Genomic DNA, 15,438 nt, shown 5'->3' with positions numbered 1-15,438 from the left:
TTGCAAATTATTTGGGCACAGGAGTTGTACTCATACATGTCTTGACTGCAGCTCAGAATTGTAGCTTTATATGTACTCACCCAACAGGTAGAAAAGAGAAAATCATCTTCCCTCTTGGGCTGAGTCCTTCACAACCTCTAGTCATTGTTAGGCAGAGTGTAGGTCCACTCTGCCAGGGGAGGAGCTCCACCTGAGTAGCCCCTGTCTGGAAGTTTAGCTTTGGTGGTTTTCTCAGTCCTAGCAGTGGCTGGGGGGTGTGGAGTTGCTTCCTTTTCTTCTGACATCACCTTATTTAGCCCTGGCCTCGCCTGGCTCTGCTGCCAGGGTTTCTCTGGGTTTGAGTTAAATGCATTACATTACCTTGTCTACCCCCTTCTACTTCCGTATTCTTTTGGCTCAGTCTTTTCATCCCTCTTTTTCAAGACCTTGAGGTTTGAGGGCTTTCGGAGGAATGTTTCGGAGAGGACAGATCCTTTCTAAACTCTTGTGACTTCTTAGAAGTAAGTCCATTGAGGAGGAGGCTGAAGGAGCCACCCGGTCTTCTCACTTCAGCCACCAGTGGTCCTTTCTGCTGTCTTCTGACCAGAGGAAGTTTAGAACAGCCAGCACGGATAAAATTGGCGGTCTAACTGCCTCCTTGTTTATTGCTAGTTCTGAGAGTTGGCCTGCAGCTACCTGTAATTAATAGGAAGCTTCTGCTCCCTGAATCTGGGAAGTGATTTTTTAAAAAATCTCTTGAGTTCCAGCCAAGTCAGATGAACTCAAAAGCAGAATGGGGGTGGTGGCAGGTCCAGACTTCGGAGTTTGGCATCCCTCCTAACTTGATGGTCTGTAAGTAAATTTTTTTCAGCCGTTCTACCTGTATAACGGTAATAGCTGACTCAGAGTTGTGGGGATAAATTGTCTACTTGTTTGATGCTAGAGCCACACACAGTTTAAGCCTAAACACCTGTTCTTTTTTCTGATTTTAAATGTTTCAAGACCTGAGTAATTAAATCAGTGGGGCAGCCCCATTTTGTAAAATGGGAAAGTTGAGCCAGATCATGATGGGGAACTGGTCTCCATCAGGCCAAAGTCGGATTGGCGGCCAGAGCATCCTAAGGTTACCAAGCCAGTGAGGGGATGGGCAAGCGTGTGCTGTTCCTGCTATATTTGTGCTGGGGTTGACCTTAAAGATGGCTTCTCCTGGCTGAGAGCCAGAAGGGACACCCTGAGGCTCTTTATCTGCCTGCACACACTGAAAGCTGTGGCACGGTCAGTAACCTGCATGGCCTTCCTCCAGCAATGATGTCTACTGTCCTGATACAGGTCTTCCTAATGCTTCAGTTCACCTCACTGATGCCATTCAGATCATCCACCTCCTTCCTACCTCAGTGCATTTCAGCTGAAGGAATGTTTGGTGACAGACTGGGAAATGTGGCCACCTACCATTTACTTCCCTGAGGCAGATATGATTCCAGTTTCACCATCTTTTATTGGATACAGAGCCACAAATTCTGATGCCCATTTGAGTCCTTTTAAATACATACGCTCGGGTACATTCAGCAAAGGGCATCTATGGGTGATGTGGAGCAAAGTGCTGGGATGGTGATGCCTGGGTGGGGCAGAAAAGTGGGGCCAGGGAAGGCCCCCTGGGGGCTGGAGGTACTGGCGCCACTTCGGGAACAAAACCAAAAAATGCTCTCCACCCCTCTGCCTGATGTGCTTGGGGTGAGGGAAGCTCCCTTCTCACAGCTCAGGCCCACTGCAGCCTGGCTGTGCAGGGAACGCAGGGCCTGGGGCCAGTTGTGGAGGTCCCCGCCAGCAGGGCTCACTAGAGCCAGGCCTACTGGCACTAGCCATGAGGCGAGTCTGCCTCTGCATGCGAGACCCCTGCCAGGGCAAAGCTGAGGCCTGGGGCCCTGCCAGCAGTGGCAGACAAGGCTCGGACTTGTGGCGGGGAAGCCTGCCTGATTGTCGGGGCAGTCTTGGGACTGGCCAGGGTCCCAAGGGGTTGGGGTCAGACTAGGAGCTGGTTGCCTTAGTTGGCCCTGGTATTCTGATCTTCACCCAATCCTAAACCTTATCCTCAGGCAAGGCTGTAGATGCACACACTTGTCCGGGAATAAATAACACACACAATACACAGCAATATATACAGAAATGGGGCCTGGGACAAGGCTGGGTGAGAAAGCACAGCCACCAGGGGTAAAAAGAGAAGTGCCAGGCCCCTGGGGGAGGGAAGTTACACTCATCAGGGACTGATGGGCTGGGACAGATCCCACTGGTATAAGTTAACTCCTCTGGGCACTTGGGCCCTGCACCCAATCACCATCTCTCCTGTTTTCACCCCAAGTCCACCAGGAACTGGGTCTTTGGCACCAATAGTCCCTCTGGAAAGATCTTCAACTTAGCGCCCAAGAGGGACTGGGGCATGGGCAGCTCCCCACCGGCAGCCCAGAGGACTAGAGACCAGGACCAGGGGGACAGGCGCGACCCAATGGCAAAGGACAGAGTCAAACCTTGGAGCAGCAGGCCTTGGGAAGGAGGTGGCGCTTTTTTTTTTTTTTTTTCCCCAGCAATTGCTGAGGGACTGGCTCAAACTCCACTCTCATGGGACTAGGAAAACATGAGCTGCCTTGGTCCTTAGGTGGTCTCCTGGCCAGTGAAAAGCCATGGTTCTGGGTAGCCCACTTTCTCTCCCTCAGGGATGCAGATACAGCATCTTCTTTGTTCTCTGCCAGTGCTGTGCGGAGGCAGCCTGAATAAAGCATGATACACTCAAGCCAAATACCCCAAGCCTCCCAGGCGCTGGGCTGGCAAGGAGAGGTGGTAAGGACACCAAGTGGCCATCACCCATGGGGCCTCTACACATGCTGGGACCCCTGGAGCAGGGCCTGTGTTGGCTTGCTCTCACAGATACTCCTCTTTTGCACCTCATCAAGGTGTGAGATGTGGAAGAGGGCTCTCCTGTGGGTGAGTGAAGGATAAGGTGCTCCTAGGGACGGCCAGGCCCTCCACATCCCTGTTCGCCACCCTCAGCCCTAGCTGTGTGCTTGCCAGAGAAGTGAACAAAAGCTCTCCACTCAGCAGCAGGACTCAGCCCCCTGAGGAGAGGCAAAAATAGCGTCAAGCTGGTGGGGAGCCCGCAAACCCGCCAGTTCTCAGGGCACATATGAAGGCCAGGGCACGCGAGTCTGTCAGCTCCAGGTGTGCAGCGGTATAGGCTGTGACCCCTCGTTCCCATGGACCTGTGCAATATGCTCCCCACACAGCCCTTACACACTCAGCTAGAAAATACAGGGCGGGGGGCTTGGTGGGTTTCCTGGAAACAGCCATACTTGAGGCAAACTTCCCACCAGCAGGAGAAGGGAGTCTTGTTCACTCTGCTGCCCCAGTGCTGGTGGTGCCCAGCGCTACTGCACAGAAGGAACCTACGACAACCGTCAGGCCTCTCAGCACCACCTTTCTCCCACTCAAGCCTGCTGCCTGTGCACCCTGACCTCTCCCAGAACTGATGCCAGGCATTCCAGCAGGCATCTTCCCAGGGAGAAATTGCCCAAAGCCTTGTATTCAGGGATGGAGGCTACCTAGGGCAGAAAAAGCCCCTCAGTAGGACAGGCTCAGGCCAAGCAGGGCATCCCTTTGTGCTTTGTCCGGGAGACATCCTAGGGTCACAGGGGGCAGGGGCTATGGAGGGAGGATGCAGCTGGCAAAGCAGAACAGACACACCCAGGGCACCCAGGGCAACCAGGCCGAGTGGACCTCCACCTCCGTTCCAGGCCCCAGAACAGGGGAAAGTTGTGCTTCTCCTTCGTGACTCCTGGGGACAGGGCTGGGGAGGTAAGAGCCAATGGAACTAGCTGCTCTGGGGTGGGGATGCCACACAGACAAGGCTTCATGCAGGACTGGACAAGGAGTTGCCAACATGCCACCGTTGGTATTTGGTGTCTTCAAAGGGCAGGGCCCGAACAAGCCACGGGAGGAAAATCATCAACAATGAAAACAGCCAGGACACAGCTGAGTGGGGAGCCAGGAGAGCTGGGTACACTTCTGATCCTGTGGGGTTCCCAGCTCTGGAGGCCTCGTTGCAGGGCAACCAACCCAGAGCAGGGCTGATGTCCGTGCCAGGTTATGGCAGAAAGTTGGGTTCCTGGAAAGGACTGAGAAACTAGAGGAGCCCAGCCCCAGCCAGGAACAGTGGCCTAATGATTAGGGCTGAGAGCCCACCCTGTAACAGGAGAGAAGGAAACCCTAAGATGGACCTAGATCAATGTTTGAAAGAACTTTCCGAATGAAGGTCGGCAGGACCCACGGCCTTTGCGCCACTGTGTGAGTCCTGAGAGGTGGAACTGGGGAGACCTGAGTCTTTAGAGCCATAGTGCCAGGACCTAGCCCTCTGGGAACCGTGCAAGGGTCAGTGAAAGCCCCCACTTGCATTTTAAGTCAGTGGTTCTGGCTCAGGTCCCAGCACTGCCCCTGGCAGAAGACCCCCAACACAGCCCTCAGCCTGTGAGGCCAGTGGAGATTGAGGAGGGAGGCAAGTCCAGTGAGGCGGGGGCTCTTCCTCATTCTTGGCCCCATGGGTCTGGCTCCCTACCAAAGCCACATCTTTAAGCAAGCTAGCCAGATGAGGAAGCAAACTAAACCACCCTCCTTCTGGACTCCTCCATGCCCTAGCACAGAGGGCAGCCTAGTGATTCCCTCTCACACAGCCTTGGGAACCCAAAGACCATCAGATTCCTGCCCAAGCACCCAGATTAGAAGTACATTCCTTGAGGACAGGAACTGCTGACACCGTTTCCCAGAGACTCGGGATTGGTGGAAGTTATAGAAACATGCACCTTTTAGCTCTGAATTTAGTTCTGGTGTGTCGTGGGTATGTGGTGGCTGGGAGGGAATCTTGTCTTTTCTACAGCAATAAAAACGTGAAGTTTTCTCTACCTTGGTGGGGTGGTCTCGATGTCCTGGGGAGAAGTTCTGGACGAACGTCTTGCCCTTCCACGCCCACCCCACTACCTCGCTGCACCCCTACCTCTCACTTTCGGCTGGCCGCATCCCCAGACCCCTAGGGTTATCCCTGGAAAATACGGACCCAGAGCCCCAACGGGCTGCCTGGAGGGGGTGCCCCACAGAAGGCTGGGACACGGCAGGGGAAAGAGAAGAGCCCTCCTTGCCAAGTCCGAGCTGCCTTGTGGAGCAACCCTCTGGCCTGGAGCTTAACAGAGGCTCCCGACCAGGAGGCTGGGCCTCACAAAGGGGAGCCCTGCCCCAGCAGCCCGAGCGGCCGAGGCGCCACTGGTGGTTATTGCAGATCTTCAGGGCGATGACACCAAGTGCTGGTGGGACTCAGCTCTTTGCTGACTGGGCCCAGAAAGCTGCTTCAGCTGGGGTTGGGGTGGGAGTCGGGGGACAGCTGTCCAAGCCCCTGCCCTGGAGAGGCAGTGCTCAGGGTCAGGCCTCTTGCTCCACTGTCCCAGCAGGACAGGAGACTGACAACCCCTCCCCGGAAGCCAGGGATAACACTAGGCCTCCAAAGGTCTAGTACAAATCAGGGTCCCTCTGGAGGTCCAAAGAGAGTGCCCTGGTGTGGGGCTGGCAGGGGCCCTGCCGCCCCCCACCCGGGTTAGCAGCCGCCTTCCACCTTGATGTGCAGGATCTTAGAGAAGCCGGGCCTCCGCCGTAGGGCCTGTAGACCAAACCTGCGTTAGTTCCCCTCAGGGCAGACAGGTGGAGCCCTCCCTTCAAATACCCAGGTCACCAACCCCAACCTAGGGATGCCACTGGGGGTCTTGGGCAGCCTCAGAGACAGCTGCTCACCTGGAGTTTTGTCACCATGTCCTCAAACAGCTTCTGGGCCTCAGGGCTGCTGGGCTCTTTGAAATAATCGGCAATCCCAATCTGGACCACAATGGACTTGAGGTTCCGGCAGATGCCTGGGAAAAGGTAAGATGGGGGCCCATGCCTGATCTGGGCAATGGGGCTGTCTTCTCTCCTTTTACTAATTAACAGAATCAGAACCCTCTGAGAGACAGTCGTGTGCCAGGCACTGGGAGCAGATCCATGCTGCCCCGGACTCAACTGGGCAAGGGGAGAAGGTGGAGGGTGAGGTCAAAGAGCAGAGGCTGTGGTGGACTCTGGGAGGACGAGTGGACAACAGCCAGTTGTGCAGGGGCTCTAGCAACTTCCCTGGCAGAGGAGACCGCTGTGCTCTGGTCTGGGCATGTGGAAATGAATTACAAGGACGGAGTGGCTGAGGTTAGGATGACGGATCTCAGCTGGAGCACTGGAAGGGGGGAGGCAGGGAACAAATAAGCGGGGAGCAGAGGGCTTAAGGGACTGGACGTTGCCATGAAGTCAGGGGAGGAGAAGCAAGAAGGTCAGGAGGCTGAGAGGATTCTAAAGGTTATGATTTTGGAGGCCAAGGAGTTAGTTCTGGTGGTCAGTCCAGGGCGGGGCCCTGAGGCTGAATTGGGGGAAGAGGATCCTGGAGATGATAAGAAGGTCGAGGAACCTTCAGTGCTCAGGACGTGAGGTCCTGCCAGGGGCCAAATGGTCCCTGATGATGGTCTACCCTTGGGCGTGTGTAGCCCCAGCTGGGTACCTGTGTCCTTAATGAAGGTGGAGGAATGACTGGGAGGGGAGTGGGGGCTGGAGGGAGGCAGGGGCCAGCGGAGGTGTGTGTGTAAGCCCCCTGAGAACTGTTCTAGGGGGCTCACACACATTATCTCATTAATCCTCCCACTCATTCGGTTTAGAAGTCAGCTTAAAAGATGGGGATACAGGGCTTCCCTGGTGACGCAGTGGTTGAGAGGCCGCCAACGCAGGGGACACGGGTTCGTGCCCCGGTCCGGGAGGATCCCACATGCTGCGGAGTGGCTGGGCCCGTGAGCCATGGCCGCAGAGCCTGCGCGTCCGGAGCCTGTGCTCCGCAACGAGAGAGGCCACAACAGTGAGAGGCCCGCGTACCACAAAAAAAAAAAAAAAAAAAAAAAGATGCAGATACAGAACCCAAGAGAAGAACAGTAATTTGCCCAAAGTCACACAGCTAACAATCAGTAGAGCCAGAACTGAGACCTAGGTCAGCCAGTTCCAGAACCCATCTGTTCTGCCTTTGCCCTTGGCTGGAGGCTCGTGTGGGGGTAGATGGTAGATGGTACTGAACAGCTCATGCCTCCAGCGTGCACAGAGCACAGGGCAATACAAATCCACTGAATGGAACCATTTGGGTCAGATGCTGGCAGGTCTTAAATGCCACACTGGCCTCAGAAGGCACTGGTGGCAAAGCCAGGACTAGAACCCTGGTCAATCTGACCCCAGTGCTGGTGTTTGCTGACTAGGAGCGAGAGGGAGTCGGTTATGCTACTTGCTGACAAGACATGGTAAGAGGCGACACTGGGACCCCACCCCACGCTACCCATCACTCACTGTTGAAATGCAGCAGGGCCTTGGGGGTGACAGGGGTGGCCGTGAGCACCAACATCTCCAGTCCCTTCAGGCCTTCCCGGCAGACCTCAGCCGCCACCTCCTGGGTGATCTCCGACACGTGGTCCAGCTCCAGGACCTGCAGTCGCATGCAGTTTCTCGCTAGGAAGAGGGAAGAAGAGGCAAGGTCCTGCTGACAAACAACCCCAGGTCACCTCCTGCCACCACCCAGGCTGCAGCCCCGAGTCCCTCTGGGATTTCAGTGTTGCATCCACGCCCGCTTCCCATCACCCCCTACCCCAGTCCCAAGGAAAGACTCACCGAGTGATGCCAGGCCCTGCACCCCACAGCCAGCACCCCCGACCCCCAGGGCCCGGAGGTGGGGCCAACAGCGACCGATCATCTGTAGGCAGCGGTTACTGAAGCGCGTGGGCTGCTGGCTGGAGAACAGGGTGGAGGGAGGGCTGTCAGGGAAGCCCCTGGCTGCATGATACCCTGAGCCTGCTCCTCTGTCAGGACCCACCCCTCAAAGGCGAGGCCCCACCAACCACCCAGCTGTTCAAGTCAGAAACCTGGGATCTTCCCTGACTCCTCCCCCTCACCTCCTGCCAAGACCTGCAGACTCTGATTCCTGAATAACTCTTCAACCCACAGTTCAGACCACCATCCATATTCATCTGAGTATACAACCAGTCTCCCTGTCAGTTCATCCAGCAGCTGCTGACAGCCAGCCACGCATTCCCATATCCTTTCACTCAGTCATTCAACGGAAGCTTCGCAAGTGCCTGTCACAACCAAGAACAATTGAGCTGGGCTCTGGGGACACAGTGGTGACACAGAGACATGGTCCCTGCCTCCAAGAGGTGGGCAGTGTGGGGGGGGGTATGACACAGAACATTCCTAGTCTGATGTCATCCCGTTTTTTAAGATCTAAAATCCCCCAGTGGCTTCCCAGTGCTTTCTAGACAAAATGCAAACATCTAAAACCCCTTAGGCAAGGCCTTCTGACCTTGGCCCAAAGCTTCCTTTCCACACTCACTGCTCGCTGGGCCCTGCCCACCACTCACACCACACTTGCTCCTTCCCTGAACACTTCATCACTTAACAATCGCCCACCATCTGTCACGTGCTCAGTACCAGGGATACAGAAAGGGACATTCACAGCCTCTGCCCTTAGAAACATGAGTCTAGTGTAGACTGAAATATAGAGAAATTATTGTAAAATGGACTACAGCAGGGGCCATTCCTCTCAGAGGAATGGAGACAGGGGAGCAGTGACAAATGCTACCAGGGTGTTAGTGACAGGACACTGGGGGACCTGGAAGGAGGTGTCACGTGGAGAGGGGCTTGAAGGGCAGGCACAGGGAGTGAAAAAGCCTGGCATGTTTGAGGAATTCCAAGTAAAACGATGAATGATCTCACACCCTGGATTCTCGGAAAACCAGCTCTTTTGTACATTATACAATGACCTCCCTGAACTGCCTTTCATGGGCCAAACAAACCTGGCTATCGCCAGCTAGTGTGGGAAATAGCCCACTGTGGGCTCTGCAGCCTTTATGCACACATCCCATTTGAGCCAGCTATAGTCCTAATAAGATAGACAGATCTAATACCACCTTCACTTTACAGTTGAGAAACTAAGGCACGACTGGGTAGCCCAAAGTCACACTGCTAGCCGGCCAGGACATGATCCCAAGTCTGATTCTGAAGCCCTGCTCCTGTCGCCTAAAGACACAGACTGATGAATGTGAGTCTGTCACCCCAAACTGCATATGGAATGGGCCCAGATCTGCTCAGTCCTCAACCCCACACCCAGCCCCAACCCTGCCCTTCCCCACCCATGCCTGGGCTCACCAGGGGTGAAGTGGCGCCACCTGGAGGGAGACAATCTCTCTGCAGCCTGCACCCAGGGCCCAAATGACCTCATGGCCCACCGGGTCTGTGGCGCTTCTGTTGAAAAGACAAAGCGGGGGCCACCAACTCTGAGGGCCTCTGCTCCTTTCCCTTGGGCCACAGAGCTCTTGGGTCCCTTTGCCCGAGAGCCCTGGGGGAAGGGTATGCAGAGCCCAGGGATCCCCGGGGCCCGAGGCCTTGCTCCTTGCAGTGTGGACCCACCTGTAGGTGACAGCCTGCAGGGCGCGGCAGTAGCAGCTGGCCAGCCAGAGCGAACGGTCAGTGAGGACGTTGGGACAGTGGGAGATGCGCAGGATCAGCAGATTCCCCCCAGCTGCCTTTAGCAGAGACTCTAGCCCTGCTTCTAGACAGCCCCTGGGGATAGCCAAGAGGTCAGGGCACTGTTTGTGGCCAGCTCCTCCTCTGGGAAGCATCCCAACATCACTCTGGGTCTGCAGCCCAGAAGCAACCCCCACCCACCCACCGTGGCCTCACCGGGTACTCCGGGCATACTCCTCTTTGCTCTCCTTCTTGCCCCGCTGCCGGGGCTTCAGGTTCTGCAGTGTCAGCGAGTGCGCCTGGGTGCACCACTGAGCCAGCATTGCCAAGAACTGCAGGGAGAGAGGGGTTACCTGGGGATGAGGGGATCTGAGTTTGGTTGGTTGGAAGTGGACCAGACCCAGGATAGGAGGCCTCACAAGAGCATTTCGGGGAGTCAGGTTGGAGCCGGGGTGCTGAAAAGGTTGCAAGGACCAGACCTTGCGGGGCCAGACTCTGCCAGGAAAAAGGTGGGTTCACAGCAAGGGTGACTGGGAGGGCAGGGCGGCAGGCAGGGACAGGCACCTTGGAACAGACGCGGGCATTCTCAAGCAGCACCCGTGTCCAGACGGCAGGGTGGCGGGCCACGAAGCGCCAGTCCCGGCAGACCTCGGCGGCATGTAGCAGTGTGCGCGTGTCCAGGTAGGTGAAGATGCAGAACAGGGCGGCTCGCATCTTGAGGATCTCCGGGCTGATGACCTCATTGGAGCGTGAGGGGCTGCCCCTCTCAGCTCGGCGACCCCGCCCACTGCCTCCCTCAGGGCGGGCTGCACAATATCATGGGGTCAAAGGTCAGTGTGGGGTATGGGTGGGGAGCTGGGGTAGGGTAGGAGCCGCAGGAGGAATGGGCATGACAGATCCATCCCAGGGGACCAGCAACTTGGGAGGAGGGACAAAGGGCCTCTGCTTCCCCCTCCTCTGCATCACCCTCATTCCTAATTGTGCAAATTAGAAAAAGGTGGCCCTTCCTCAAGGGAACTTTCTTTTTAAGGTCGTATATCATCACATAGTCCAAAGTCATCCCCCAGATGAGGTGACTGAGTCAAGGTTGGAGAAGGAAGGGGCTTGGACAGAAACCCTGCATCTGTGAACAGAATGCTGGCGAGAGGTTGCCCAGAGCAGTCACCAAGGCACAGCCATGCACCCTGACCTGAACTCTCCAGCCTCCTGACCCTGACCCACTCACATATGCACATGGCTTTGTGTGGATACAGGAGAGGGTTCGCCCTGCTGTCCCCAGGCTTCAGTTTGAACACTCAACTCCTCTCCTGTGAATGTCATGTGAAGGGACCCCCTTAGCTGTGGCATCCTTGTGCAATACCCAACCTGAGTGCCCCTGTGCTACAGCACCGCCCTGTCCCAGTAGCTCCTGCTCCAAACTTGCTGGGCCCTGTGCGGGAGGGAGTTTGTCATTCTCATTGTGGTAAGTCTGGGGCAAGGCGAAAGGCGGTGCAGAAGCCCAGGAGATTTACTGCCTCAGCCCTGTGTCCCGAGAGCGCCCAGCACCATGGAAAGACGGGCCTCTCAGTCCCCCTCCTGAGACTCACCAGAGAGCCGGCAGCTGCTCAACGGCCCAGCCATAGCAGGCCCAGGGCGGGGGGCATCCGAGGGGCCCTCAGCCTCTGACTCGGTGGTTCGGGAGCCCACATCCGAGACGTCACCTTCCTCCCCCTCCGTGCTGTGTTGGCGAGGTCTGCGCTGCCAGTTCTGGATGGCCTGGCGCCGCAGGCCTGAGCTGCGAGGGGGCTGGGCCCGTTCCAAGCCGCCGTTGGCAGCCTGGACCCGTGTGCCCAAGCCCCCGGGGCCACTGTCCTCAGGGGCCCCCTCTTCTGGCCGGGGCAGCTCCAGACTGTCACTGTCATAGCAGCCCGAGCTCTGGGATGCAGCTGGGATGCGACTGCAGGCCCTGGGGTAGGGTGGACCAGGTGGTGAGGAGCAAGGGGTCCTAGGCCTGCCTGAACTCCCCATGCCACCCCACCACTGGCCAAGGGCAACCCACCCACCTTACTTTCCAAGAGTCCCCTCTGAGTGTGGAAAGCCAGACAGAGGTGACCCGAGAAGGACAGGGGGAGAAGGGGAAGCCACGGCCCAGATGGGCCAGCCAGCCAGCGAGCCAGTGGATCTTTCCAGGGGGAGGGTGGGCTGTGTGGGGCGGGCCAGGCCCGCGGCTTACCCTGTGCTGGGAGAGGAGCCATGCCGTGACACTGCATACGTGCTAGGCATGGCCAGGCCCGCGTGGTGTTCTCGCTGTGGGCCCCCAGAGTGGGAGGGAAGGGCAGGGGGCAGAGGAGGCCAGAGGATGAGAAGGAACAGGAGAAACAGGGTACAAGATGGAGAGAAGGGGGGGGTGGAGAAGAGAGAAGGAGAACAGTTGGGAAAGATGGACAAGTAGACAGATAGACAGCCCAGAGAGGCAGGCTCCCCAGCCCCCTCCCCACACCCACCAAGCACCCCAGACCCCGGCTTGTGGCTCCTGGGCTCTCATTTGCAGGGATGGGCAGAGGCAAACCCCTGCCTGAGGACTGGGGTTGCTGGATGGTATCTCACTACAGCCTCAGGGCTGGCACGTCTGCTGTCAGAGGGGCTCCCCTATTCCTGGACCCCAACTTCAGGCCTGGAATCTGCTCATGGGGAAGAGCCAAAGAAGGAAGCACGGAGCATCACGGGGTGGGGGGTTGTCAGGCCATGTGTGAGGCATGGTTGTATGGGGTCAGGTGTGCAGGTGGAGGAGGGAAGGCAGGTGGGCACTCACCGTCCTGCCTGGGCCCCGGGTACTGGGCCCAGCACCACTTCCCCCACCTCCGCGGCCCAGGCTGGCACTGGGAGTACTGCCACAGCTGCTGCTGATGACCTGCAGCTGCCGCTCAGCGCGGTCGGCCCGCTCGAGGAGCTCCTCGATGAACTGCTGCAGCCGCAGCTTGGCGCTGGCCTCCCGCGCCGCTGTCTCCTTCAGGAACTGGTCAATCTGCACCACCTCCCTGGGCCCGGAGCAGTCTCTTTACCCCAGTGCCTTGGCCTGGCTGCCCACCCACCCTCCGGAGGAGACCCTGAGCGGTAGGGAGAGACAGGGGCACAGCTGGCCGCAGGGTCCGCTCGTGGTCACGTGGGTACCCACAGAACACACCCAGGAACACTGCCCCACACAACACAACGGCACACACAGAAATGCAAGCACATGCTCCGAGTCATACACGCACACCCCACCAACCCAGGCCCAAACACACAACCAGACACCGCTGCTCCCCACAAATACTCACAGGCGTGCTCAGTCACACACAGCCACCTCCCTTCTCCAGAAACACTCACGGGCACACACTTACAGTCCACGTAGCCCAGCAGACAGCCCCCCACGCTCATGTACACGTACTCGTATCCCGTTCATTCACAGGCACACAGTCTGAGGCACAGTCCTACTAACACATTCAAACACACACACTTTCAGAAACATTCTCAGATTCAGAAAAGCACACTTATAGTTGCACCAACCTCCAGGAGTTGCACGGACACACAGTACACTTAACAGTCACGTGAGTATTTACTCCCGAGTGCATTCACAGTTGTTCATGCATCCATTCACCATTTACAGGCACCTTCTAGGTGCCAGGCACCATTCTAGGTGTTGGGGTGTCCCATCAGTGAACAAAGCAGAGAAAAATTCCTGCCCCCCATGGAGCTTATATCACAATGGGGACAAATAAATAACATCTGTGTACTTCATAATTCTACACTGAAAGACCAGAGGAATGAGGAGAAGCCAGCAAAGAAGACTGAAAAGAAGCCAATAGAAAGAGAGACGGTAATTCCAAGGAGAGTGTCTAAGAAGCCAAGTTAAAGAGGCGTTTCAAGGATCAGCTGTGTCAAATGCTGCCAATGGGCCAAGTAAGATGATGACTTGGCCTCGGTAACATGAAGGTCATTTATGACGTGGAGGATAGTGATGGAGGTGGACAACTGATCAGAGTGGGTTCAAGAGAGAAAATGGGGAAAGAAATTGAAGATGAGGAGTAGAAACAATATTTTCAAGGAGTTTTTCTGTAAGGAGGAGAGAAGGGGTGGTAGCTTAAGGGGGAGATAGGGTTAGGCAGAGTGGAGAAAGGACCGTATGTCTGTATGTTTTCAGTAATGATACAGTAGATAGGGAAAACCTGACGGGGGCAAAGGGAGAAGGGAGAATTGAGCCATGTCTTTGAGTAGGCAAAAGGGAAAACGATCTGGTGTCACAATCAGGAACTGGCCTTGGTAGGAGGTCAGATAACGAAGAGAAACCGTCTTTACACACGCGGTCACACTGCCATGGACTCAGAGTCCTAAACACACACCTTCATGACACTCTTGGCCACACGCACACCACCATTACATGCTAGTGGCCACAGAGCCCATATAATTTGGGCACATACATAGCCACACTCACAGTGGTGGTGGCGGCACAGTGACACGCGTGGTCACCTACTCAGGAACATTCGCGGACACACCCACCCACAAGGCCCTTCGGGCCACTCACTGCTGCTTGCGGCTCAGCTCCTGTTCCTTGTGCACCAGGTCCTGCTTGAGCGAGGCCAGCAGCTCCACACTCACGTCCACCTGGCGCGAGAGCTCGGAAGCGCGCTCCTCCAGCTCCTCCTTCTCGCGCCCCAGCCGCGCGCTCTCCTGCCGCGCAGTCTCCAGCTCCGCCGCCTTGCGCTCCAGCTCGGCCTGAAGCCGGCCCACCTGGCCCGCGATTTTCTGCTCCACCTCCTCGCTCAGACGCTCCAGCCGTCGGTCCACCTCCAGCTTCTCCAGCGCGCGGATCTTAAGGCGAGCCAGGCCCTCTTCGTAAGCCACATCGGCGGGCGAGGGAGACGCGGGCGAGGCAGAGGCGGGCCCGGGGCCAGGCCCGGGCGGCGGCGTCGAGCACGCCGAGGAGGCCACGGACTTGCGGGCGAATAGCTCCCCTAGAGGGATCTCGATCTCGCGTAGCGCGTAGCGCGCGGCGGCGGCGGGCACGAGGCCCGGCTCAGCCAGCTCCTCGCAGGGCAGGCTGGCGGGCACCAGGTCGCCAGGGAAGTGGGCGAGGGGCGCGTGGTGGTGATGGTGGTGCAGCAGGTGTGGCGCCGCGGGGGACGGCCCGGCCGCCTGCTCCTTGCCCTGGAAGGACGTGCTCTCGAAGACCTCGCGCCGGGCGCCTGGCACGGCCAGCAGGGCGGCAGGCTCAGGCGCCAGAGGGAAGCCGGAGGCGGCGGCGGCGGCGGCAGCCGCGGCCGCCGCGGCGCCGTCGCAAATACTGTTGGTCTTGGAGAGGATGTAGAGCGTCTCGTACGTGTGGCTGTACTCCAGGTGCGCGCGCAGCGACGACAGGCTCCGGAAGCGCTTGTGCTCCCCGCAGCGGGGGCAGCGGTAGGGCAGGTCCAGCGAGGCCATGGTCCCGCCGTACCCGCGGCTCCCGGGCTCCACCGCGGCCGCCCTGAGGGTCAGCCGGGCGCGCTCATGGGGGGCTGCGGGCGAGCCCCCCTGAGGGGTCAGGCAGACTCAGGGCGCTGGCGGCCAGGGGCAAGGAGGCTAGAAGAGAGGGAGCAAGCCTTAGGAGGTTGGTATCCTCCCCACCTCCAACCCGTATCCCCCACCCATGACAAAATTGACTTCCCCAGAAAACACGTGCCCAGAAGCGAGAGGCGAGGGGAGACCAATGGCCAGACCTCCCAGAAGGGACTGGCCTGCTCCAGTACCTGTGTGAGGGCTGTGCATGTATGAGAGTGAGAAAGAATGAGAATTCTCTAAGAAAGAAAGAAAGAAAAAGAAAGCATTAGTTTTATTTATAATAGTTACAACCTGGACATAACCGAAGTG

At 57.4% G+C, this 15,438-nt stretch overlaps 1 protein-coding gene across 1 annotated transcript; it reads right to left on the bottom strand.

The window, feature by feature from the left end:
• Positions 1-5,605: 5,605 nt before the first annotated feature.
• Positions 5,606-15,012, bottom strand: FBXO41 (F-box protein 41). The gene is made up of 12 exons (XM_065891448.1): positions 14,117-15,012; positions 12,368-12,593; positions 11,789-11,862; positions 11,163-11,521; positions 10,141-10,382; positions 9,793-9,908; positions 9,520-9,672; positions 9,259-9,354; positions 7,726-7,844; positions 7,408-7,566; positions 5,800-5,915; positions 5,606-5,668 (listed from the first exon to the last, which is right to left on the bottom strand). The coding sequence occupies exons 1-12, from the start codon at positions 15,010-15,012 to the stop codon at positions 5,606-5,608; spliced, it is 2,619 nt and encodes an 872-aa protein (XP_065747520.1).
• Positions 15,013-15,438: the final 426 nt, after the last annotated feature.

Source organism: Phocoena phocoena, chromosome 14 (assembly GCF_963924675.1).
Source record: "Phocoena phocoena chromosome 14, mPhoPho1.1, whole genome shotgun sequence".
NCBI lineage: Eukaryota > Metazoa > Chordata > Mammalia > Artiodactyla > Phocoenidae > Phocoena > Phocoena phocoena.
This window is presented reverse-complemented; position numbering and strand designations above follow the sequence as displayed.